The sequence below is a fragment of the Mobula hypostoma genome, chromosome 7 (genome assembly GCF_963921235.1).
Source record: "Mobula hypostoma chromosome 7, sMobHyp1.1, whole genome shotgun sequence".
Classification (NCBI taxonomy): domain Eukaryota; kingdom Metazoa; phylum Chordata; class Chondrichthyes; order Myliobatiformes; family Myliobatidae; genus Mobula; species Mobula hypostoma.
Genome location: NC_086103.1, coordinates 46,098,097 through 46,125,999, shown reverse-complemented (window position 1 = coordinate 46,125,999; position 27,903 = coordinate 46,098,097). Strand labels below are relative to the sequence as shown.

Below are 27,903 nucleotides of genomic sequence, written 5' to 3'. Positions count from 1 at the left end.
TTTCCTCAGTACCGTTGAGGTGCAACTCATTTGGTTTGTATGGGTCTGACTGCCGCAAGAATTTGAAGTCTACAGTCTGTGCATGGAATTAAGGGATCCTGCTGGATGAATAGGCTGGTAATTTTCTTACACTGCATGAATAATCTGGCTTCCTTACAGCTTCTAGCTGCCCTCTTTCTTGGATGGATGTAGAATTCTCACCAGAAAGTCCTTTGTGAATTATTGACTGCACATGTTAAATGCAGGAAAATGCTTAGTAAATACAATTGTTAGTGCATTTTTCTAAAACCTAAAACAAGTCTGAAGATGTATCGAGAACACGTAACAAGTAGTCTTAGCTCAGCTGTGCCTTCTTAAACAATTTCTTACACATCAAGAATTGTTTTTTTTAAGCGTGTCATACCAGATATTCAGCCATTCTTGTCCAGCACGTGGTAAGAGGATTAACCGGGTCACGTTATAAAGGTTCCTGACTCGACCCTTGTATTTTTTACGAGACTGAGTGGCTAGCTCGACACTCAACCCGGCACGGATGGAAAGCGTGCTCGGGGGTGGCCCCGACCTGGATTCGACCTCGGGAACCTTCGCTCCGGAGTCTGGCACTGATCTCACTGTGCCACCAGCCGGCAAGAATTGGGTCTTTTTCAATAATAGTATGTACTGACATGGAGTGCCGTAAGTGGAAGATTATGTTGTTGCAGCGTAATCAAATGCACATGGCTAAAACTGGGACCAGTTATTTCTTCAACATACCCTGAAACTCAGAGGAATGTGTGGCTGGGTGTATCTTTAATAGAATGCTGCTACACACCAGCCCTATTAGACCTGAGACCACAAAGCACATTTCTAGCTTGTGCTTTTTCCATCATAGAAATATCCAGGCTCGATATTCTAAGTGTGTGGTTGAATGGGAGTTTCCATCCCATTTACAAGAAGGATGTAATCTTTTTTATCTTTTAGAATAAAGACTTACAATTATTAAAAGGGTAATGAATAGTGGTTTCTAAAATGAATACAACACTTCAAAAACGTCACAGATTAACATTAACAATTCTTATAAAACCAAGTAGGAAATTGATAACGCATTGTTCTAAAACAAGCTACTTAATTTACCTTGCACTTTGAAGCTTAAAAGTATTTTTGACTAGTAGTTAAATATAATTCTAGACTTTTTAGGTCATACATTCTCATTACTATTCACTTTACAGGGAATGTAGTTGCTGATCTTTCTCAAGCATTTTAAGATGCAAGTTTAACACAAGCTTCCTGTTAAATGCAAATCATGTAATAAAATACTCAGCAGTGTGGCCTAAGAAATTGACTTGTGCTGAGTCATGGTATGTCATGAGCAAATAATAAGATCAAGTTTGAGCCTCCAGCAGTAGAACAATTTGACTTCCAAACATGCATATTAAAACATAAATCAGCAGACTTTGAAGACATGCTAGGCTTGATATTAGTTATAATGTTTGTGTCTATTATTAATGCCAATCTTTGAGAATGCTGAATATTCAACTTTAGTTCAAACCAATACTTCATCTGGGAAGATTAATTCTCCATGGATAGGTTGGGGTATAAATACACCATTGGTTTCTTTTCCAAATAAAATTAAGGTTAAGCAAAAGTGATCATTGAAATGGAGATGGGCCACTTCCATTTAATTTTTGCTAGTACTATTTAGACAGTATTATTCAAATCAATTTTTTTGTTCATCTTCTCTTTTATTCTCTTTCCTTTTACTTGTATTCCTGTTTTATAATATATCAGTGTTAGAGACACTGGGTACAATTTTAGTTACTGTTTTGAATTCAGATAATTCATAATCGTGAGGTTTTATTTGGATCTATTTCTTAAGTGTATAGAATTTTCTATAATGGACACTCAGGAAATATTAATGATTTCTGATCAATGGTATTTTGCTTCCTGAATGCTTGTAATAATGGCCCTGTAAATGAGAAGACGTGCTGAACAGAACAACATGCACATGCTTCCAAATGTACACTAATGAATGAAGTCAAGCAGTTAGTTTAACTCCAACTGAAAATTAGCAATAAAATATAAACTTGGATTCACTTGTCTTTGGGGAAATTGTTTGCACTAAATAATGTTATTAAACAAAGTAGCAATGCTATGAGGGCTAGCATTTGCAAGAAAATTAAATCAGGCACTTTGGATATAAATGGGCAAGTGCTTAAACAGACTCCAGAAATTAATTAGTTGCTTCAGAAAAGTTTTCTTGTTCCTTTGTTAAAATTTGGTGTTATGGTGCTAGGAACAAAAAAAAACAACAAAACCCTCAATCTTGGTCCACTATTCAATCAACAGAGATTCTGCAATTGCTGAAAATCTTGAGCGACACACATAAGATGATGGAGGAACTCAGGAAGTCAGGCAGCATCTAAAGAGGGAAATGAACAGTTGATGTTTTGGGCCAAGATGCCTCAATCGTCCTCCACCATTCAATAAGTTTTATTCCTCTGAAATATTCAATGAATTATTATCTAAATCATGTAGGAATCAAGCATAACAGCTGCAGATTCACGAATTACCCATTATCATTGAATTCTTTTCAAATGCACTTCTTGTTACTTCATTACCAGAAACTCTTACTTTCCTAAGATAGCTTCGGAATATCTCTAGAGGCATTTGTATTACATTTTCCTTTATCATATTGGGATCTTCAGCATTGTCTATCTTTTCTGCTACAAACTGGTGTACATCTTTTGCTGGCTAGTGATTCCATCAAATAGATTAGTATCAATCAGGATATATTTTTGGGAATGAGGGTGCTAATGCAGTTTTTGCATGTCATCCTCTCATTGGCCAAGTGCTCATGACATCATAGGTGGACCTTGGCTGAGTTCTCATAAGCAACATGGTCACATTGAACAAATTGGTTTTGCTGAGAGATTATGAATAAACTTCAAGACGATGCGTGATCATAACCTCTGGATTATTACCTGAGCCACAACCAGATTTGCAGAGGATAATTATAATTAGAGAAGTAAACAAGCAAATCAAAGTTTGGTGTAGGAGAAATAGATTCTGATTGATGAAGTACTGGCCCCAGTGCAATTGGAATGGCAGCGGAGAATGAAAATCCAAGCCTGATAGGAAGAGGCAGAAATATATGAAAAATTGTGCAGGAGAAAGTGAATCCAGAACAAAACTTGTAACATGTTAAACTATGGCTCTTCTTTGGAATGAATTACTTCATTTGTAACAAGATAGGTGAGATAACAGCACAAGCAGGTAAGTCAGTTTGATTTTACTTACTATTAGAGTAGTTACAGGCTATCTAAGCCCAGGAATTCAATATTCCAAGTTATTCAGTGATCTAAGAAAATCAGCAAAATGGGAAAGGAGGAGAGGTAGCATTGTTAATCAAGAATATATCAATGCAATATTGAGTACTGCTAAAGAGACAGTGGATCCTGACATGGAAATAGTTTGGATGGAATTGCTGGGATAAGAAGGTTGTCATTATCAGAAATGACTGAATCAGTTAGATAGGTATTCTTTGAAGTTTAGATGAAAGTGGGATGGTCTTGAAATAAATTCTTAAGGAGGGTATGACAAAGTTGACATTGTTATGGTTGCACCAATGGAAAAGTCTCAACTAGGGACAGAGTTAGACCATAAAATATAGGAGCAGAAGTAGGCCATTCAGCCTATCAAGTCTGCTCCGCCATTCAATCATGGGCTGGTCCAATTCTTCCAGTCATCCCCAATTCCCTGCCTCCTCCCCATACCCTTTGATGCCCTGGCTAATCAAGAAACTATCTATCTCTCTATTAAATGCACCCAATGACTTGGCCTCCACTGCCACTTGTGGCAACAAATTCCACAGATTTACCACCCTTGACTAAAGTAATTTTTCCACATCTCTGTTCTAAATGGACGTCTTTCAATCTTCAAGTCGTGCCCTTGATAGTTGAAAGTGGATCTCTTCTAAAACTGAGACCTCTAGGAAATTTCTTCATGCAGAATGAGAGGAATCTCTGAAATTCTTTAAGCAAAAGAGTTGTGGAGGCTAGATCACTGGAAATATTTAAAGTGGATGTAGATATTTTGTGAGAGATTGGAGAATTGAAGGCTTTGTGGAATTGACAGAAAAGGGGCTGAGTGCTAGGACCAAAATTCATGACTATTTTGAATGACGGGGCAGACCTGAAGACCAGATGCTCTTTCTCTTATTCTATTGTTTTCTCTTTTTTATTTTAATTGCATGGCAACTTTTGATGATGTTGCTCTGGATTTTGATTTTCAGGGTCATTTTTAAGTGAAATTATTTGTGAGATCGACAGCAGCTTAACAAATTCATACACCAATGTTATGATGTTGTTCCTTGCATAGGCCAGGGTACTTCCTTTTCACTTTTTATATTATATTTCTATATGTTGTTGTATTTACTGTCATCATTTGGCTATTTCTGCTACATCTTAGCTCAGATAGTTCTAATGCCTTTTAATAGGTGCATACATGTGTTTTACTGTAAATTGCTTCCTGTCCACAGCAAGTCAATTTACGACCCTTACAAGGTTCATCCCATGTTAAATTATTATTACTAATTGTAAATATTGATTTTTCTTTGAGCTTCAACTCATTGTCCCTGAACTAATTTATACTGAAATCATTCCATGTTATTTTAAAAGTGGCATCATATATTTTCACAGCAGGTTGCTAACTACCATCACACACTTCCAATTGTCTTAATGAATTCCTTTAGGTAATCCTTTGAGTGCTTTGGCAAATTCCATATTTTGCTGTGTACATTTTGTTGTTTTTTTGTCACTCCCTTTTTATCTCTTCCCTTTCCACCAAAGAGTGAGCCCAAAAGCTCCTTACAGGTGAAGCAATCATTCACCACTTCCACTTCTCCATTTGCTGCTCATGGTGTCAGAATCAGAATCTGGTTTTATCATCACCAGTGTATCTCATGAAATGTATTGTTTTGTGGCAGCAATACAGGGCAAGGCAAATTAGTATAATTTATCATTAGAAATATATAATAAAGTAGTGCAAAAAGAAAGCAAAATAGTGAAGTTGTGTTCAGAAATCTGAGAGTGGAGGGGAGAAGCTGTTCCTGAAGTGTTGAGTGTGCATCTTCAGGCTCCTGTACCTCCTCGCTAATGGTGGACATGAGAAGAGGGCATGTCCTGGACAGTGAGGAACTCACTGATGGATGCCTTTGTTCTCTAATGTAGTCTCCTCTATACTAGAAAAGTCAAACATAGATTGGAAGATGGCTTTGCAGGACATGTTTGTTCAGTCTGCAGGGGTGACTCTTGAGTTTCCTATTGCCAATCACTTCAATTTTTCATCCTGCTCCTCTGTCCTCTGCCTCTTACAATGCTCCGGTGAAGTCCAATGCAGGCTCAATATCCAACTATGCACATTACAGCCCTCAGTACTTTGAACAACGCTCAAGAAGCTTAATTCCAACCTGCTTGAAGCAGTCCATTTAATGGCAACCCATCCAGCCCCCTAAACATTTGTTCTCTCCTCCACAGCACACAGTGGTGTTTTGTGAATATTGTTCACAAAAATCATTGCAATTATTCACCTAATTTATTCCAACAGGATTTCTCAAAAAAACAACTGCCTGCACTGTCAACATCGGGTCGCACCTTTGACCCTGCCACCCTGCTCCAGCTCCAGCCAATTACAACTCCTGACAATCTTTCTGAAGCAACAATGCACACTTCTATGTCCCATTGACCTGCTTTCCTTTGTAGAGCTCCCTACAGAGTGACACAGTTCAATGTGTCAATGGCCACAGTTTTTATTCCCCTTTTGGAAATACAGTAATTGGTTTTCAGACCAGTAACCAGGGAAAAAGAATGCATCCAAATTTCTAGGCTCTTATCTTTTCCAATTTTGTTTCTCCTGAATGATAAACAACTTTTCTCAGATATCATCACAACATATTAGAATATTTTCATACAAAATATTCCACTGAAAACAGATGTTTATATTTTAGTTTCGGAATTCGTAATATAGTTTTACCTGCAGTCTAACATTGTTACACTGCGACCACTATGATTCACACCCTGTTGGAATCAATTCTACCAAACAATATTGTTATGTTACTTCTATTTAAATGTACCGTGGGTTAACAGTAAAGAATCATATTCTGGAAGAAACAAACAAGAAACAGTAATAAACAAACACGTCTTAACCCTGCCACGTGCTGAAACATTCTGGCAAACCCCGCACATGCTCAGTGTTCTGTCCAATCATGTACTGGCACGTCATTGCACGTGATATCACCACAAATATAATATTTTAAAACCTGGAGGGAATCTCTCTTTGAAGCCACTGTATCTCCCATCGTCATCGTTAAGTACTGTGTTGTATGACGTGCATGATCATAGTCTTTGACCATGATTGTTCCTGGCAAGTTAGTCTATAGAAGTGGTTTGCCATTGCTTTCTCACAAACAAGAGAAAATTCTATAGATGCTGGAAATCAAAGTAATACACACAAGGTGCTGGAGGAACTCAGCAGGCCAGACAGCATCTATGGAAAAGAGTCAACAGTCGACGTTTCAGGCCAAAACCCTTCATCAGGACTCCGTTGCCATTGCCGCCTAATGGGCAATGCCTTTACAGGATGGGGACCCCAGCCATTATCAATCCTCTTCAAGGATTGTCTGCCTGGTGTCAGTGGTCACATAACCAGGCCTTGTGATATGCACCAGTTGTTCATACAACTATCCTGTGGCTTCACGTGACCCTGATCGGGAGGGGCTAAGTAGGTATTACACCTTGCCCAAGGGTGAGCTGCAGACTAGCGAAAGAAAAGAGCACTTTAAACCTCCTTTGGTAGAAATGTTTCCCCACCCCGCCACCCCAAATGTATCCCCCAAAATAATCAAAATCAAAATAATCGTAACGTAATGCCGGATGCTGAAACTACATGAAACGCAAATAATGATTTGATATTAAACAGCAGCAAGTCACTACAAATGAATGATGCCCCAAAAGACACCTTTGAAAATGAAGTTTGCAATAAAACTAAACTAAAATCATTATGCATATAAAGGTTTACTATACTCAATTCTGTCAAGTTCAAAATTGCAATAAAAAATTGTAATAACCACAGAAAGCATGAAAAATTAAATGCAAAGAAAAGTCCACACCAGCACATCAAACAGTGAGATTTTCACAAATTTAAGACTTTGGGCAGCATCCACATGCCATTTGTATCCCATGTTTTAAAGCTGGGTTTCTCTCCCAAGGAAATGAGGAGTCCTAGTAGGAAATTAGCTTCTTTCATTACCAGCGAAACAAAAAATTATTTCCAGTGAACTGCTTCGCAAATTGCTATGTGACAAAATAATTTGGTGAACAAACTTCAGTCCATATGGAATCTGAACTTGCATCATCTCGCTGTGAACTTGTTGTTGTTTGGTTTACATATTCTGCATAGGTGTTCAATAATATGTTTTAGATGAACACCATATGTTGGTAAATAGGCTCAATTGACTGTGATCCGTCATTTAGCTGAGAATAGATTTCTGCACACAATTATGTCACGTTTAACAAAAAAACACATGATTGATTAAAAGAAGTTAAAACAAGGCAAAATTATGAGTAATCTGTAATTTTGAAGAATTTGCCTCGGCTGGCCATAAAATTGACTTTCAGTGGCAGAAAGGATTTTTTCTTGTCCACCTACTGTGTTCAGAAAATATCTGAGACCTGATATTGCTTTTCTATTATTAGTTTGCCAAAACTGCTGTAGAAAGTAGCATTTGTAAGGAATTCCATGGCTTGTGTTGCTGGAAGATGGAGCAGATTAAAGATATACTTCATGAGATTCATCTGTGAGCAGCAGTAGTTTAGTTATAATTTTTGATGTTTACAAATAATTCTCCATTCTTTGACTGAACTAATTTATGATAATAAACTTTAGCTAAAACTCCCAGGAATGTGCAATCAACAGAGTACCTGCTCTGCAGTTTGCAGAAGCCAGATGGTATGTACTGTAACTCTAGTTGAAAGTATTCAGTTCTGAAGGGAGAAGTGCAACAGGGTTCGATAATGGAATTAAAGAAAACATTCCTTAGATCCAACAGTGAACAGAAGTTGAGTCTCTTCGATCTTTACCCATAGGTCCCCCAGGGAAGCGAGGCAAAACAGGAAGAAGAGGAGCCACTGGTAAGTTTTGTATTTGAATTACTGTTTTCCTTGGCACATATGTACGGTGTGGTGAATTACATGACTTCTCTTGCCATTCTCAGAAGAAAACAGCTTTGAACCTGATTTTGCAGTTTGTTCTTCAAATCTCTCCTACAGATATTTCTGTTTAACGCAGGCATATTCTCCACATTTTAGATGTAGCCATTTTTTTGACCCCTTTCCAGAACACACTGACTGAGCACTTAATCATCTATTGTAATAAGCACTCGTTGGCTATGACCTCGGTCTGAATGGTTGTACACTTGCAGCACCCTAGAGGTAAGTTAGAAGAGGAGAAATAAATTGCTGCTGCCAAAGTCACCTCTTCAGGAAGTGAGCAATTTCAGCAATTGAACAAAGTAAAGAATTTGAGATCTTTGCCCTTTCTTCCACCCTTGGTGATGGCTTCTCAGAACAAGCCAGACGGTTTTTTGTAGGGTTGCCTTCATTGTGGAGTTGAGGCAAAGCATAGCCAGGTGGTGATATGTACCGCCAGATGTCCTTTCCATTCCCTCCTCACCAAGCAGGCAGGTCCAGGAATGACCTTAATAAGTGGGTGCTGGAGAGGTAGGTTTTTTTTGTTTAATTCTTTCTTTCTTGATGCACAGTTACAGCAGTAGGGACAGACAGGATAGTGGAATGTGAGATGTGGGAAGGCGGGGAGACCTCCAGTGTCCCTGGCGACTGCAACTGCAAGAAGCGTATCCAGCTGTAGCTTCTTTCAGACCTTAAGGAATTGGAGCTGGAACTGGATGAACTCGGATCATTCGGGAGGATGAGGGATTGATCAACAGGTGATCTTAGGAGGTAGTTACACTCAAGGTGCAAGACACAGGTAGCTGGGTATCTGTCAGGAGGGGCAAAGGGATGGGCAGTCAATATGGAATGGCTGTGGCCATTCCCTTGATAACAGGTGTATCACTTGGGATACTGTTGGGGGTGGGGGGGGGGGTGTGACCAAGCCGAGGAAAGCCACAGGGGTCAGATCTCTGGTGCTGAATCTGACTCCTTGACTCAGAAGGAAAGGTGAGGGAGGGAAGGTGAGCTGTCGCAATAGGGGATTCATTGGTTAGGGGAACAGGTAGGAGGTTCTATAGACGAGAACAAGATTCACAGATGATATATTATGTTCTGGGTACCAAGGTCACAGATGACTCCGATCAAGTCCACAGCGTTCTTGAGTGGGAGAGTGAGCAGCCAGAGGCCGTGGTCCATGATGGTAGCAATGACATGGGTAGGAAAGGTGACAAGGTCTTGCAAAATGAGTTCAGGGAGTTAGGTGCTAAATCATAGGACAGAACCTGTAGGGTTGTGATCTCAGAATTGCTACACGTGCCAGGTGCCAGTGAGGCCAGAAATAAGTAGATCATACAGTTTAACATATGCCTGAAGAGATTTGCAGGAGGGAGGGCTTCTGATTTTTGGATCATTGGGCTCTCTTCTGGAGAAGTTGGGATTTGCACAGATGGGACAGTTTACAACTGAACTGGAGGGGGAACTAATATTCTTATATCCTGATGGGAATGTTTACTAGTACTGCAAGGTTGGGGGGGGGGGTAAGATTTAAACTAGAGGTGGAGGGGGAATGGGATCCAGAGCTCCAGGGCAGATAGTGGAGTGGTTATGAGGAAAAATGTTGCTAAGCCTAAAGTACAAAGTCAGGAATCATAAGTTTGAGAATGGTGGGACTAATGTTCTAAGTTGTGTATATTTCAATGTAAGGAGTATTGTAGGAAAGGTAGATGAGCTTAGGGCATGGATCAGTATGTGGAATTATGAGAGTATAACCAGTAGTGAGACTTAGTTGCAGGAGGCGCAAGATTGGCAACTCAATGTTCTGGGGGTTCTGTTGTTTTATGTGTGATAGAGTGAGAGAAATTAAAGAGGAAAGGTTGGCATTGCTAGTCTTGGAAAATGTCATAGCAATGCTCAGACAGGCTGGACAGTTGGTCTTCTGAGGGCATATGGGTGGAAATGAGGAATAAGAAAGGTATGACCACGTTAATGGGGCTATACTATAGACCACACAAAAGTCCGCAGGACTTAGAGGATCAAATTTGAGGAGAGCGCGGACTGTTGCAAGAAACATAAGGTTGTGATAGTAGGTGACTTTAACTTTCCACTTATTGACTGGGACTTCTATACTGTGAAAGGGCTGGATGGGATAAAGTTTGTCAAGTGTGTTCAGGAAAGTTTCTTTAATCAATACATAGAGTTGCCAACTAGCGAGAGTATGATACGACTGTAATCTCCTTTTAGGGGGTGGGTTTAGAGGTTTGTGTACACATCGGGTGATCATAATGCCATTAATTTCAAGATAATTATGGAGAAGGATAGGTCTGGTCCTTGGGTTGAGATTCTAAGTTGAAGAACTTTGATAGTATCAGAAGGGATCTGGCAAATATGAATTAGGATAGGTTGTTTTCTGGCAAAGGTATAGGGAGATTCAGGGAGTAAGAGTGAGTGCCATTGCTATTACAGAAGAAAAAGTGCCAGGCAAACTCAAAGGTGGATAAGTCATCTGGACCAGATGGACTACATCCCAGAGTCCTAAGAGAGGTTGCTGAAGAGATAATGGACGCATTGGTCATCATCTTACAAGAATCACTTGATTCTGGCATGGTCCTGGAGGACTAGAAGATTGCAAATGTCACTCCACTCTTTAAGAAGGGAGGAAGGCAAAAGAAAGGATATTATAGGCCAATTAGCCTAACCTCAGTGGTTGGAAAAGGGTTGGTGTATATTATTAAGGGCAGTGGATGTCATTTACTTGGATTTTCAGAAGATGTTTGATAAGGTACCGCACATGAGGCTGCTTAACAAGGTAAATACCTATGGTGTTACAGGAAATATATTGGCATGGATAGCGGAATGGCTGACAGGCAGGAGGCAACAAGTGGGGATAAAGGAGGCTTTTTCTGGTTGGCTGCCAGTGACTAGTGGTGTTCTTCTGGGGTCAGTATTTGGACTGCTGCTTTTCACATTGTTAGTCAATGATTTCGATAATGGAATTGATGGCTTTGTGGCGAAGTTTGCTGATGATACGAAGATAGGTGGAGGGGTAGTTAGTGCTGAAGAAGCAATACAGTGAAGCAGGACTTGGACAAATTGGAAGAATGGGCAAGTGGCAGATGGATTAGTGTTGGGAAATGTATGATAATGTATTTTGGTAAAAGGAACAGTAGTACCGACTATTATCTAAATGGGGAGAAGGTTCAAACATCAGAGCTGTAGAGGGACCTGGGAGTTCTCATGCAAAACTCCCAGAAGGTTAATTTACAGGCTGAGTCTGTTGTAAAGAAGGCAAGTGCAGTGTTGGTATTTATTTCAATGGGAATAGAATATAAAAGCAAGGACATAAGGCTGAGACTTTATAAGAAACTAGTCAGGCTGCACCTGGAGTATTGTCAACAGTTATGGGTCCCATATCTCAGAAATGATATATTCTTATTGGAGAGAGTCCAGAGAAGGTTTAGGAGGGTGATTCCAGGAGGAGCGTTTGGCAGGTTTGGGCCTGTACTCACTGGAATTTAGAAGAATGCAGGGGGATCTCATTGAAACCTACCGAATGTTGAAAGGACTAGATGGGGCGGATGTGGAGAGGATGTTTCCTATGGTGGGGGTAACCAGAACTAGAGGGCACAGCCTCAAATTGAGGGACATCCTTTTAGAATAAATGTAAGGAGGAATTTTTTTTTAAGCCAGAGAGTGGTGAATCTATGGAATGCTGTGCCACAGACTGCAGTGGAGGCCAAGTCCGTGGGTTAAGGCAGAAGTTGATAGTTTCCTGATCTGTCAGGGCATCAAAGGATATGGCGAGAAGGCAGGTGTATGGGGTTGAGTGGGATCCGGGATCAGCCAAGATGGAATGACAGAGCAGACCCGATAAGCTGAATGGCCTAATCCTGCTCCTATGTCTTACAGGCTTATGTACTTCTAAGTGGGAGGCCTTCAAAAGCGAACTTCTGGGAGTACAGAGTTTGTATGTTCCTGTCAGATTAAAAGGCAAGGATGACAGGTTTAAAGAGTCTCAGTTTCCAAGAGATATTGAGGCCCTGGTTAAGAAGAAGAAGGAGGTGCAGGTATAAGCAACAAGGGGCAAACGAGGTACTTCAGAGTTTAAGAAATGCAAGATAACACTTAAGAGAGAAATCAGAGAGCTAAAAGAAGGCAAAAGGTTGCTCTTGCAGACAGGGTGAAGGAGAATCCCTGGTCTTATATTAAGAGCAAAAGGATGACAAGGGACAAAATTAGTCATCTGGAAAATCGGAGTGATCAAATATGCATGGAGCTGAAAGAGGTGGGGGAGATCTTAAACAGATTTTTTGCATTTACTTTTACTGAGGAGATGGACACAGAGTCTAAAGAAGTGAGGCAAAGCAACATGATCTGTATACAGATTACTGTGTTTGCTGTCTTGAGGCAAATTAGGGCGGATAAATCCCTAGGGCCTGACAAGCTATTCCCTCAAACCCTGTGGGAGGCTAGTGCAGAAATTGTAGGAGCCCTAGCAGAGATACTGAAAGTGCCCTTAGCCATGGGTGGGGTGTCAGAGGATTGAAGGGTAGTTAATGTTGTTCCGTTGTTTAAGAAAGGCTCTAAAAATAAGCTGGGAAATTATAGGCCATTGAGCCTAATATCAATAGTGAGAAAGTTATTGGAAGGTCTTCTAAGGGACTGGATCTGTAAATATTTGAATAGACAGGGACTGATTGGAGATGGTCAACATGGCTTTGTGCTGTCCCAGGATACTGATGGACTTTTATCGCTGTACCATTGAGAACATACTCAGCAACTGTATCTCAATGTGGTATAGCAGTTGTCCCGTATCAGACCACAAAGCACTCCAGCGTGTGGTGAAAAGTGCCCAGCAGATTATCGGCACTCAGTTGCCCACCATTGAGAACATCTACCATAAACTCTGCCTGGGCAGGGCAAAAAACATTATCAGGGATGCATCTCACCCTAACCATGGACTTTTACTCTCCTCCCATCCGGTAGGCACTACAGGAGCCTCCGCTCCTGCACCAGCAGGCACAGGAAGAGCTTCTTCCCTGAGGTTGTGACCCTGCTGAACCTCACATCTCAGCGCTAAGCAGTATTGCACCCATATTGTACTGTCTCACTACTTTTATATTTGTGTGCTGTAGCACTTTTCATTCGCAATTATTTTGTAAATAACACTATTCTTTGCATTTTTGGTTAGATGCTAACTGCATTTCATTGTCTTTGTATCTGTACTCAGCACAATGACAATAAAGTTGAATCTATTCTAACCTTACCAGTCTTACAGAGTTTTTGAGCAAGTTACCAGGAAAATGTTTCCTTTGGTGGGGGAGTCTAAGACTACAGGGCACAGCTTCAGAATAGAGGAGCATGCTTTTAGAACGGAGATGAGAAGAAATTGCTTTAGCCAGAGAGTGGTGAATCTGTGGAGTCTGTTGCCACAGGTGGCTGTGGAGGCCAAGTCATTGGGTATATTTAAGGCAAAGGTTGATAGATTCTTGATTAGTTGGGACATGAGGGGATACGTGGAGAAGGTAGGAAGTTGGGACCGAGAGGGAAAATGGATCAGCTGTGATGAAATGGCAGAGCAGACTCGATGGACCAAATGGCCGAATTCTGCTCCTATGTCTTATGGTTTAGATTAATGAAGGCAAGGCAGTGGATATTAGCAAAGCATTTGGCAAGGTCCCGCATGGGAGGTTGGTCAAGAAGGTTTAGTCGTTTGGCATTCAATATGAGGTAGTAAACTGGCTTCACGGAAGAAGCCAGGGAGTGGGTGTAGATGTTACCTCTCTGGATGGAGTCCTGTAAGTAGTGGTGTGCCACAGAGATCGGTGCTGGGCCCATTGATGTTTGTCATCTCTATCAACAATCTAGATGATAATGTGATAGACTAGATCAGCAGATTTGAGGATTACATCAAGATGGGGGAGGGGTATCGTGGAAGATTATCAAAGCTTGCAGCAGGATCTGGACCAGCTGGAAATTGGGCTGAAAAATGTCAGATAGTATTTAATGCAGACAAGTGCGAGGTGTTGCACTTGGAGTGACACACCAGGGCAGGATGCGCACTATGAGCAGTAGGGCACTGAGGAGTGCAGTAGAACAGAGGCATCTGGGAATACAGACCCATAATTACTTGAAAGTGCTGTCATGTGTAGGTGCAAGGTCTAAGATTTAAGATTGTTGAATGTTGTTTCCTGTACACAAGCGTAAAGGAGAACGAAATAGTTGTTGCTCTAGATTTGATGCAGCACGAAAAAAACACAAAAAATAAAGAACACAATAATGAAAAAGAACAATAAATATAAATACATAAGATAGCTTGTATAAGTGGATTGATTGTCTATCCATAACTTGACACTAGGCTATACATCAGGTGACTGACAGGAAATAAAGTTATGGTGGAGTTAGTGGTTGAAGGTATTGATCAGCCTAATTGCTTGGGGAAACTAACTGTTTTTGAGTCCCAGCGTGGATGCTACGCAGCCTTCTCCCTCATGGGAATGGGACAAACAGTCCATGAGCGGGTTGAATGGGATCCTTCACATTGTTACTGGTCCTTTTCTGGGACCTTTCTGTATATACGTCCTCGATGGCTGGTGCCTGTGATGTGTTGGGCAGTTTTGACAACCTGTTGTGGAGCCTTCCTGTCCGCTGCAGTACAATTTCCATGCCAAGCAGTGAAGCAGCTTGTCAGGATGCTCTCCATTGCGCATCTGCAGAATGACAAGTATATGGATATGCAAAGTCCAGTTCTCTTCAGTCTCGTCAGAAAGTAGAAGTGTTGGTGAACTTGCCTGACTGTGTAGGGTGTGCTCTGGGACCATGAGAGGTTGTGTGTGATGTGCACTCTCAGGAGTCTAAACCTGCTTGCAGTTTCCACTGCTGGGCTGCCAATGTAAAAGGGGGTGTGAGTGGTGAGAATTATCCTGAAGTCAATCATTTCCTGTGTTGTGGTGACTTTGGGGAAAAGGTTATCTGCTTGGCACCAGGTCTTGAGCTCTTCCACCTTCTCTCTGTATGCTGTCTCATCATTGTTGGTGACGAGCCCCAGCACTGTCATGTCATCGGCAAACATGACGGTGTGATTACTCGAATGTTTGGCCATACAGTCACGTGTGAGCAGAGTGTCCAACAGCAGGCTCAGCACACAGCCCTGGGGGGCATGCACGTTGAGGATGGTGGGGGGGGGAGGAGCAGTTGTGGTTCGTAACTGTCTGAGGTCTGTCTGGTAAGAAATGCAACACACAGTTGGACAGTGGTGTATCTGGACTGAGGAGTAGGAGTTTGTTCATCATGGTTTGTGGGACAATAGTGATGAATACTGAACTGGAATCCAGAAACAGCATTCTGACCTACTCTAAGTGTCTTTGTTTCCTAGGTGTGTCATGGCCAGTGCGTACATGACGTACTGTCGTAGAGTGGTTCTGTTGGTAACCGTGCAGACGAGTGTCCAAAGTATTTGGAATGGAGTTTTGATATGTGCCATTCGTGTTCAAAGCACTTCATGATGATTATCGTCAGTGCCGCTGTGCGGTAGTCATTTAGTTCTGAAGGTGTAGAGTTGTTGGTAGGGATGACGGTCACTGTTGCATGTAAGGACAGCAGCCTGGATGTTGAAGATATCCGTGAAGCCATCAGTGAGCTGGTGAGCACACGCCCTGAGTACTCAGTCCAGGATGTTGTCTAGTCTGGCCGCCTTACGGGGATTGACTTCTGCAGAGTCCTTCTCACATCTGCTGCTGTTACAGACAAGGGCAGCTCACTGGGAGGAGGGTAGCTTTCGTGGCCGGCGTTGTGCTGCATGCCTCAAAAGTGTGCGTAAGGTTGCTTAGAGTGTCAGGGAGGGAGGTATCTCTAGTACCGTCAACACTGTTTTTCCTTGTACAGTCAGTAATGCCCTTGATGCCCAGCCACTTACACTGGGGCTCATTATCAGAAAGGTGTTCCGAATTCTTTGTGCGCAGGTAGCCTTTGCCCTTTTGATGCCGAAGATGAGCTTTCTCCTAGCTGCTCTGAGAGCTGTTCTGCCATCGGATCTGAAGGCAGCATCCCAGGCTTTTGGTAGTGACTGCACCTCTGCATTCAGCCAGGGCTTCTGGTTGGGCTGTGATATAACTGTTCTTTAGGTACTAATGCTGTCTACACACTTACTGATGTAACCAATGACTGATGAGGCACATTCCTCTAACATAGAAAACCTATAGCACAATACAGACCCTTCGGCCTACAACGCTGAGCCAAACATGTCCTCACCTTGGAACTACTTAGCCCTCTATTTTTCTAAGCTCCATGTATCCATCCAGGAGCCTCTAGGTCTGTGTCTTTTGTGGTGGCCTGCTTGAACATCTGCCAGTTAGTTCATTCAAAGCATAGAGCATAGAGACTGCCTCATTAGGCCATACAGTGACGGTCCTCTTGCCTGGTTTCTCCACTTTCAGCAGCAGTCGGTATGCTGGCATTAACATTATGGAGATGTGATCAGAGATACCAAGATGAGTGGTGGATGACTTTATAAGTACTGCATCTGTTTGTACAAACATGCTGCAGTCTGTTTGTTCCCGTAATGGCCATGGTGGTAGAAAATGGGTAAAATGTTCTGCAGGTTAACATGATTGAAGTCTCCTGCAACTGTGAAGAGACTGTCCAGATGCTTGTTTTGAAGAGAGCTGGTGATATTGTAAAGCTCTCACTGTGTGTCCTTGGTGTTCACTCTTCGGGGATGTAGACATTTGCAATGAGCACAACAGTAAATGGGTAATATGGCCAGCATTTAGAGCTATAGAGAAGTACAGCACAGAAACAGGCCCTTTGGCCCATCTAGTCATGCCAAAAACCATTTAACCTGCCTACTCCCAAGGATCAGCCCTCCATTTCCCTGTTATCCATGTACCTATCCAAACTTCTTAAATGTTGAAATCGAGTTTGCATGGAACACTTGTGCTGGCAGTTCATTCCGCACTCTCCTGACTCTCTGAGGGAAAAAGTTTGCCCTCATATTCCCCTTAAACTTCTCACCTTTCACCCTTAACCCATGACCTCTAGTTATAGTCCCACCCAATCTTAGTGGGGAAAGCCTGCTTGCATTTACCCTATCTATACCCCTCATAACTTTGTATATCTCTGTCAAATCTCCTCTTGATCTTCTATGTTCTAAAGAACACAGTCCTACCCTATTCAACCTTTCCTTATAACTCGGGTCCTCCAGACCCACCAACATCCTTGTAAATTTTCTCTGTACTCTGTCAATCTTGTTTACATCTTGCCTGTAGATAGGTGACCAAAACTGCACACAATATTCCAAATTAGGCCTCACCAATGTCTTATACAACTTTAACATAGCATCCCATCTTTTGAGCCCAATACATTGATTTATGAAGGCCAAGGTGCCAAAAGCTTTCTTTACAAAGCTATCTTTCTGTTACAATTTAATTGTAGTATGTTTAATTTCTTGAGACCACTGACAGTTAGCTACAGATGAATTTTTGCACCAACCTTTGTTAGTCCAAAGAACATTTATTCTCATAGTATGTATACTATATAATCTTGAGATTCATCTCCTTACAGGCAGCCACAAAACAAAGAAGCCTAATAGAACTAATTTTAAAAGAAGACCATTAAACACCCAATTTGCAAAAAAAAATCATGCAAACAATAAAAAGTAAGCAAATAGCATTCAGGACTAAAGTTCAGAAAGTGAGTTTGCAGCTACGAAGCTAGTCATCACCGCAGCCATTATTTGCAGGCCACAGCCTCAGTTCAGCACAGAGATGAGTAAACCACACCAAGCAGCGAGCTGAACACTGACCCATCCCTCATCTCCGGCCCCAGCACCCAGCCTTTTCAGTCTGTTGAACACCTCTATTATTTGGGTAGATAGGGTCAAAAAGAAAGCTTTTTTCACATCATCATCGTCATCAGCATTATTAGGGGCCGTGTCATATGACTTGGGTGATCATGGTCTCTGGCCATGATTGTTCTTGGCAATTTTTTCTACAGGGGTGGTTAACTATTACCATCTTCTGGGCAGTGTCTTTACAAGACAGGCAGCTCCAACCGTTATCAATACTCTTCAGAGATTGCCTGGCATCAGTGGTCGCATAACCAGGACCTGTGATATGCACCAGCTGCTCGTGCGGTGACCCACCACCATTCACCATGGCTTCACGTGACCCTGATTGGAGTGGCTAAGCAGGTGCTACACTTTTCCAAGAGCGACCCGCAGGCTGGCAGAGGGAGGGAGCGCCTCACACCTTCATTATAGAGATGTGTCTCCACCCTGCAACCCACTTGGCATATTGATCTTCATAAATCAGAGTATTGACTGCAAGAGTTGTAATGTTCTGCTGAAGTTGTACAAGATGTTGGTGAGGCCTAACTTGGAGTATTATGTGCAGTCTTGGCCACCTACCTATCGGAAAAATGTCAAAAATCTTGAAAGAATACCCAGAAAATTTACAAGGATGTTGCCAGCCCTAGAGGACCTGAGTTATCGAGAAAGGTTGAACAGGTTGGGTCTTTATTCCCTGGAGCACAGGAGATTGAGGGGAAATTTGATAGAGGGACAGTATATAAAATTAAGGGGTATAGATGGGGTAAATGCAAGCTGGCTTTTTTACTGAGGTTGGATGAGACTAAAACTAGAGGTTGTGGGTTAAGGGTGAAATGTGAAATGTTTAAGAGTAAAATTAGGGAAAACTTCTTCACTCCAAGAGTAGTGAGAGTGTGGAACAAGCTGCCAGTGGAGGTGGTGGATGCGGGTTTGATATCAACACAAGAAAGTTGCATGGGAGGGTACAGAGGGCTATGGACCAGATGCAGGTTGATGGGACTAGGTAGTTCAGTAGTTCAACACAGGCTAGATGGGCCAAAGAGCCTGTTTCGGCTTCCTTCCAATTCACTGGAGGCTTAGTGCCTGCATCATTAACTCACTGGGGTCAAGGATTTTACACCATATATCCACTCATAAAGCCATGGTTCACATGCTCTCTTTAAAATTTACCCGGTTTACTAGAAAGTTTACTAATATTGTTGTATGTGATACCTGTATCCTGAATATTACTTATACATGGGGTCCAGTCGCATTTTTAATTATGGCTCAGATTGGGACAGCACACAAAAGAAATCTCTCGTACCGTAATACTGAGTTTCTCAGAATATCTGTTTATTCAGGCATGTTGTAGTGTATTGTATGTGAGGAGCACTTCAAGTGAGATACTCCGCTGATCATTAGAACCAGTAATTTATAGTATTCACATTACAATAGTTACATGCAGATTTCATAACTTTAGCCATTTGTAGTCTTTGTTTTTTGTTCTTTTTTTCTTTGTAGGGCTTGTCTTTAACTACCTGACAAATGAGACTTAGTCGTCTTTACTAGACAGCCATTTCCCCCGTTCTCTCTGCAAGTGAGCACCCTAATTGACGTTTTTGTCCTTCTTTTATGCTTTAGCTCATAACACGATCAGTTATCTTGACCTTAAGCTATATTACAACCTCCGCTCCATCGAGCTATGCTTCATAATCTCAACACTTCCCTGATCTTAAACCATCTCCGCTATGGCTTTACTCCGCCATCATCTGTTACAACATTGGCTGACACTTAAATTGACCAGATTATTTATGAAATTTTCCTTTTAGCCCCAAGAGATTCCCTCCTTCCTCCTGGGTGCTACTGTGTAGCATCTACAGCTAAAACCTCTGAATTAAATCTTTGTCGGGATACTAATAGAAATGGCATCTACAAATCCAGCATCATCAAGGTCCCGAGTTTGCCAGATAATCGGAGTTTTGTTGTATAGCATTTGAAACTTTGATGTCTGGATTCTATTTAAAATTCTTCCAGCCTGCCTGCAAATGTCAATTTTCAATGGAAATAGGTATCAGGAAATATTTAACCTGGACATTTTACATTATCACATTGTCAAAATATTCCCTGGATATTCTAATCAAAATCTGTAGTTAATAACTGTACATTTGCCAGATAGATTCCTGAATGAATATAACCTTTTGAAGTGCTTCCTGTTTAGTCTGCAGGAAGCCCTAGAATGCCCCTGCAAGTGTCTCCTTATTACCTGACAACCAAGTAAAATCTCCGCATATGATTGCTGCAGGTTTGAACCTGTCAGTGTTATCTTCCTTTCTTCCCTTCCTCCCATCGAGGCACCCAAACGGCACGGCAACAATTCACTGGCACTTCTGCCAATCTCTTGTACTGCATTCAGTGTTCACGTTATGGTTTCCTCTACACTGGAGAAATCAAACACAGATTTGGCGAATATTTTGAGAAGGTTCAAACATCGGAGGTGGAGAGGGACTTGGGAGTCCTCATGCAAGACTCCCAGAAGGTTAATTTACAGGCTGAGTCCGTTGTAAAGAAGGCAAGTGCCGTGTTGGTATTTATTTCAAGAGGAATAGAATATAAAAGCAAGGACATAAGGCTGAGACTTTATAAAAAACTAGTCAGGCTGCACCTGGAGTATTGTCAACAGTTATGGGTCCCATATCTCAAAAAGAATATTTTGTCATTGGAGAGAGTCCAGAAAAGGTTCACAGCGATGATTCTGGGTATGAAGGGCTTGACATATGAGGAGTTTGGCAGCTTTGGGCCCGTACTCACTGGAATTTAGAAGAATATGTGGGGATCTCATTGAAACCTACCAAATGTTGAAAGGACTAGCTAGGGGAAGGGGAACGTCGACTCAGACCATGAGAGGCCTGCGTCGGGCACTTTCATGCCTTACAAGGCGCAGATTGGAAGTCTGTGTGGGGCGCCACTCCTCGCAAAGACACTAGAGCAATGTGTGGTTAAGTGCCTTGCTCAAGGACACAAACATGCTGCTACAGCTGAGGCTCAAACTAGTGACCTTCAGATCACTAGACGAACGCCTTAACCACTTGGCCATGTGGCCAACACAAATAGATAGGGTGGATGTGGGAAAGATGTTTCCTATGGTGGGGGTATCCAGAACTAGAGGGCATAGCCTCAAAATTGAGTGGCAATCTTTTAGAACAGAGGTAAGGGGGAATTTTTTTAGCCAGAGAGTAGTGAGCCTGTGTAATGCTCTGCCATAGACTGCGCTGGAGGCCAAGTCCATGGGTATACTTAAGGCGGAAGGTGTAGTGTCCTGATCAGTCAGGGCGTCAAAGGATATGGCAAGGAGGCAGGTGTACGGGGTTGAGTGGGATCCAGGATGGAATGGTGGAAGAGACTCATGGGCTGAATGGCCTAATTCTGCTCCTATGTCTTGTGGTTTAATTGTCTAATGGTCTAATTTTGATCATCCATCAAATTGTAAATTAATTCTTAGGTTTGGCATCACGTCGATTGAGTTTTACTGAATCCTTATGAAGTTATTAAGGTCATTGCTCTACCAGCAGTAAAAGATGCTACCCTTGAATGCAGTACGATTGTGCTCCTTTTATCCTAATGCAGCTGTGCTTTTCTGGTTTTCAGTGAACCTGACGGGTACACCTATTGATGCAGCGATAAAACTGTTAGCTCAAACTTTGCACGCAATCCTTTCAATGCAATGTAAATCATCTTTGGCAGAATTCCTGTCATCACTGATACAACTACCACTGCAGATTTATTGGACCAATTGCCCCACTCTAATCTCTGTTATTTATGCCTGAAGCTGTCTTTCTTGTATATAATTGTTTTGTTCTGTCTGCCGAAGTCCTTGGGCACAAAACCCCTGTAGCCAATTTGAAAAAGTAACACTACTCATAGCCATTTATAATGACATTTCTGTTACCTATTATGATACATATGGTTCACATGTATTAGCGTTAATAAGAAAACAGAAAGGTATCCTGTGTGAATGACATTACTCACAAAAATGTCCCCATCTTACTAGGGATGCACAGCATATTAATTTCTGTGTGTTTATTCTGTCAGTTACTAATGAATTTGGGATGATTTAGTTCTGTTTTAATTATTTTCTTAAATATTTTAAGCCCTGATTTTCTCCCAAACGACAGAGGCAAGGACTTTTCCCTGGATTCCACCTGATGCTGCTGCCAATGACATACCCTCCTTGGACAGAGTAACTATTAAGTTACAGTTTGTCACTTGCCAAAACAAGTTGAGCATACAAACCCTTTAGACTTTGCTCCGGCCTCAAACTTAACCAATCTGACCGCTGGTGTTACCAACTTTGACCCAGCTCCAGTCACGTACCCAGCACAAGGCATCGAATGCAATCCATGTCATGACACTACAAGAGAGGGCTCTAACACACCCCATAATACATGGCCAGCCATGTAAGTACGTAGGTCCATTATTGGTAGATCAGACGGTACACGTAGAATATTGTATATGTAGAATAACTTGATTTAGGTACCCAACGACGCAAAGCATGGTGTTGGCTCTGCATTTGCTCACACATGTCAAGACAAGTTTATTGTTATATGCACAAGCATAGTGAAGTACAGATACAGTGAAAAGCTTGCTGCAGCATCACAGATGTGTAGATTCTGACAGACACCTGGGCACAATATATTGCTTAAAGATTGTAGAACTTTGGGTGTGAGGTTGAGTAAACTGGGTAGTCCCTCAACCTTTTTCTTAAAAGTCCTACAATTCTGCACTGAAGTACATCATCCTAATGATTTTGATTAGTGGATATCTTTCTCAATATTACAACAAATTTCTAACAAGAAAAAAATAAATTCTCTCTTACTAATCTTTAACTGCATTTTATTATAACTTTCAAGAAGAATATACCAGTCCTGGTTAAGCTTCATCGACTTGGACACATTAATTAATTTCTCCCTCCATAGATGTTATCTGATTACCTTCACTTTCTCCTTTTATTATTGTTTTTTTTACCGTATGTTCATGGCATAAAAGTCACTCTGGCTATGAAGAGCAATTGCAGGTTCTTAAACAAGAAACAGTCCATCCCAATGCATTTCAAATTATAGTCAGAGACTTCAATCAGGCTTGTTTGAAGAAAGCCCTGCCCAGTTATCACCAGCATATAGACTGTAGCACCGAAGGTCCTATCTAGACCACTGCTATAATAAGATAAGGAATGGCTCCCATTCCTTGCCCAGACAACATTTTGGTAAATCAGATCACATGGCTGCCCTCCTCCTACCTGCATAAGCCAGATCCTAAAGAGCAAGGCTCCAGAGGTTAGGACAATGGAGTTGGTTGCAGGAGGCAGAGGAGCGATTACAGGATTGGTTTGGGTCAGTGGACTGGGCCATGTTCAAGGACTCGTATACGGATATGAATGAATACACCATGGTTGTAAAGGACTTCATTAAAGCAGCTGTAGATGCGTGTGTCTCCACTAAACCCAATCAGAAACCCTGAATGAACCAAAATCTGCTGAGGGCCAGATCAGAGGCATTCAAATCTGGAGACCAAGAAAGCTACAAGAGGTGCAGATATGGTCTCCAGAAGCCATCTCATGTGCGAAGTGGAAATTCTGGACCAAACTTGAATCAATGAGGGTCATTCAACAGCTGTGGCAGGCTTTGAATGCTATCACCTCACACAACATTAAACCAAGTGACATTGGAGACAGGAAGGCTTCGCTTTCGGATGATCTCAATGCCTTTTATGCTGGCTTTGACCATCAGAACATGGAGAAGCTATCCCAAACCGCACCCCCCTGCCACATCTCCCCAATGATCCTATGATCTCAGTCTCTGAAGCTGACGTGGGGGCTGCCTTCAGGAGGATGAATCCTCAGAAAGCATCTGGAATGGATGGGGTACCTAGCCACATACTAAAGACCTGTGCTGACCAACTGGCTAGTGTGTTCACTGTTCTTTAACCTCTCACTTTGGCTCTGTATGGTACCCACCTGCTTCAAGCAGGCTTCATTTGCACTGGTGCCCAAGAAGAGCGTGGTGAGCTGCCTCCAGGACTATTGCCAAGCTGCACATATCCATAGTGATAAAGTGTTTTCAGAGGTTGGTGATGACACATATCGGCTCCTGTCCGAGAGATACCTTGGTTCCGCTCCAGTTTGCCTACTGGAGCAACAGGCCCACAGCAGATGCCACCTCATTGACTCTTCACTCAGCCCTTAAACATCTGGAGATTCATCAATGCTTCTGCTTCTTCTAACATCTAACACGTCCTGCTCCATATTATCCATGTACCTCTTCTGAACGCTCAATCTTGGAGAATACAGATGAGAAATATTCATTTAAGACATTGCCCGTGTCACCTGGCTCAACACAGAGATTTATTCCTTTGGTTCCTAAAGAGATTCACTCCTTCACTGGCTACCCTCTTGCTTCAGACATACTGATAGGATGTTTTGGAATCAAAGGCTCCTTGAAGGCCTGCAAACATACAGTTAGCAATAACTCCTGATTGAGATTCAATGTCTATGGACATAGTATAATGGTCAGGATCTACTTTGATCATAGGTTTTTAATATTCACAAAATAATGGGAACACAATTTGGATTTAAAACTAGATGAGTGTTGGCCCTAGTTAAACCAAATTTGGGTGAATTACACCATACAAGCAAGTTCAAGACTAATTTGCCAAATGCACCATGGAGGATGAGGTGAATTAATTAAAAGTTGTAACCTAAAACTCAAAAGTAGGTTTTATTGCTTCCTTAGGTCCCAGTTTTTGAAGTTGACTTGGGATTGCTCCTTTAACTCAAAGTCTATTAATGCTATTTTTATGGCCATACATATTGAAGTGAATTTGGAACTTGGTAACAGCAACATTTAAAAAAAAAAATTGGTTCCACATTTCAACTGGATTTGAGAAAGAGCATCCAGGTCTTTGATATTGCTGTTTCCTATTTATAATTAAAAACTCTTGATATATGCAGAAAAAAACATTGACCTTAAAGGTGCTCATTGCCCCAAAAGGTGCATTAGTCAGATGGCCTGACCCAGACCGGCAAACATTTTATCTAAGGGTATTGCATTGGCATGTTCATAGCCAGTGAGGCCCAGGACTGAAAAGAATCAGCCCTGCACACTTGGGTCATTTCTTTAGATACTTCTCCATTGCAGAGTGCAGGAAGGAAATTAGAAGAGCCCTGATTGTGGCAGAGGTCCAAAATGTCACAGGGAGATAAGCTTGCAAGTATAAAAGGGAGGGAAGGGGTTCATAAGAGAGGCTGATTGGTCTTAATTGCTAGATAGCTCAGGGCAAGGGCTAAATGCTGAGTATAGAGGGGAGCTGGAGGGACTGATTGTTGTGGGAGTAATTTGGAGAAGTTGTGATCAGAGGTTGATGAAATTTATGATCAGTTACTGGGAGGGCTGCAAATTGGCATAAGGGAAAATTGAGATATGAGATCAGTGACTAGGGCCACTGGATCAATGCACATTGTAAGCCTAGAGATGGTTGGGATAGCATGAAAGGAAATTAATCTTAAAAGAGGCGTAACCAAATCAATTTCCCAATACAAACCTAAACCTGTGTAGGCAGACTTCCTTTTAGTCATGCATAAGTAGACCTCAAAAGACTTTAGAATGCTTATTTCTACACTGATGGCTTGTAGATGGTGCAAGTCATGTGCACACATTTTGAAAATTAATCAAATGGCTTCTGGAAAGTATTAGTATATTAGATGCATGGAAGACTGAGAACAAATATTAGACTGCAACTTGAAGTCCTCAATTTTTCAAAACTCTTCTATTTTTCACTGGTTGGATCATGCAGCAGACATAAATGTAGCATTACTTGATCCAATTCTAACATCTATCTTTCAGTTGTGTTGTTAACATAAACATTCCGGTAATAATAGCCAGAAGCTTTCATTAGGTTATAGTAATTATGTCTCTACCGAGCAATACTCAATGGCTTTGAATGAAGTTGAAAATAATTAGTCATTAAAATAGTTGTTCATTGTGGCAGAATGACAGAAAACTAGCTAATTATGAACAGTGAATTTCTTTCATTGTTAGTACTTAAACTCTGTGGAGGGCACAGAATTGGAGTGGGATAATTATTCTTTCTACTTTGTCCTTCCATTAGTAGCATCACTCTCTTTGAGGGCTTCTGATATCATCCCTTCCCTTGAAAGCCAACCATTAACCTTAACATTTGTGAAAACCAACCTTCCTATCCTTTCTATAACCTTTGATCTTCTTGTGGCCTCTCAGATGCACCTTTACCACAACTATTAGATTTGAATGTCTCTGACCAGCCTTGTTCAAAATTACTAATACATGTATGTGACTGCTGTAATCTATTCCTTCTTGACCTTGCTGCAACTTTTGATGTTTTTGATTATGGTGTTCTCCTCTGTCAATCCATACTATTGTCCAGATGGATAGAATTGAACTCATCTGGTTCCATTCTCTTCTATCCAGTTGTGCACGGTTACCTCTGGTGTCAGCCAAGGATTTGCCTCAGGGTTTCCTGCTTTTGTGTTGTTAATGATTTATTTATTTGTTTATGATGTTGTGTTATGTTCTCTTTCCCTTTTATGAAAACTGTGTATTTCCCTTTGAAGGCATTGTATAGAAGAAGGCCAGTATCAAGGGAGTTGCAGGAAGAATGTGCTCACCAGTGAGTTGGTAGAATTAGTCACAAATATAACGACTAAGATGGTCAAAGTTTATGACTTTTTGTTACTCATCAAAGTGCTGCCCCTCAGTGATATCATCCAAAAAAGACTATTTTTATCATGTATACCAGACATCCCACCCTGCAAAAACTCATTTCAGGGAGGTAGCACCATCAATTTGCAGGAGACTCCCGGGAGAGGTGGGATGTCTGCAATAGAGTAGCTCCTTAGCAGCTGGCCAGCTAGTTTAAATAACGTTAGCTATGCTAATGAACAAATGACACCTGTTAAACTCACCTCAACATGTCTTTTACAGTCTTAACCCACCATGGGCAATAGAAAAGTCACTGTTGCAAACAGTGCAGCGAGCAACACTGTCATTATTTTTGACCCCTATTAGGCAGGGGTACATTTTAGTGTAGTCTGGGGTGACGTACGTTTTATATTTTCTTTTTTTTCTGGAACACTCTGCCATGGCGCGCTCTCGTGTTTTCTCTCTCTCTCTCTCGTGGTCGCTCGTGCGCTCTCTTCGCTCTCACTTGCTTTCTCGCTCTCTCGCTTGCTTTCTCACTCTCTCGCTTGCTTTCTCACTCTCTCGCTTGCTTGCTCTCGTGCTCTCCCTCTCTCTCTTGCTCTCTCGCTCGCTCGCTCTCAAAAAAATTGATTTCCGTGATATTGTATATAATTTGCGGGCATCCGGGAGTCACTATTCATATGCGGGAGACTCCCGGAACTTCCAGGAGAGGTGGGATGTCTGGTATACTGACCTTGCAATCTTCACCAGAACATCTTTTGCTTCTTCACAGTCTAATTTATGTAAAGATGGTTATGATCCAATATTTTTCCAATCACACACTGAGAAGGTTGAAGCCAACATCATTAATCTCCATCACAAGCTCTGTTCCTTTGTCACTGACTATACTCTCTCTGGCATCTGTCACAATTTGCCCCAGATTATATCAATAATATTAATAAAACCACCACTTTCCACCTCTGTAGTGTTGCTCAAATCTGCCCATGCTTCAACTTATTAACTGCTGAAATACTCAGCCATACCTTGTGACTTCTGGATTTGACTACTTCAGCATATTCTTGGCTGACCTTCCTCATATTACTGTGTAAATATACTGCCCACTTCATAACTTGCTCCATGTCCTGTGCACCCGTCATCATCATCTTCATTTTCCTGTGTGGCACTGACC

General features: G+C 41.6%; 1 protein-coding gene across 1 annotated transcript in view; it reads left to right on the top strand.

The window, feature by feature from the left end:
• LOC134349899 (collagen alpha-1(XXIII) chain-like) overlaps positions 1–27,903 on the top strand; it is a 165,477-nt gene that overhangs the window by 21,004 nt on the left and 116,570 nt on the right. Inside the window, exon 3 of the mRNA XM_063054862.1 lies at positions 8,121–8,165. Coding sequence (XP_062910932.1) covers positions 8,121–8,165 — 45 coding nt within the window. The remainder of the gene's footprint in view (positions 1–8,120; positions 8,166–27,903) is intronic.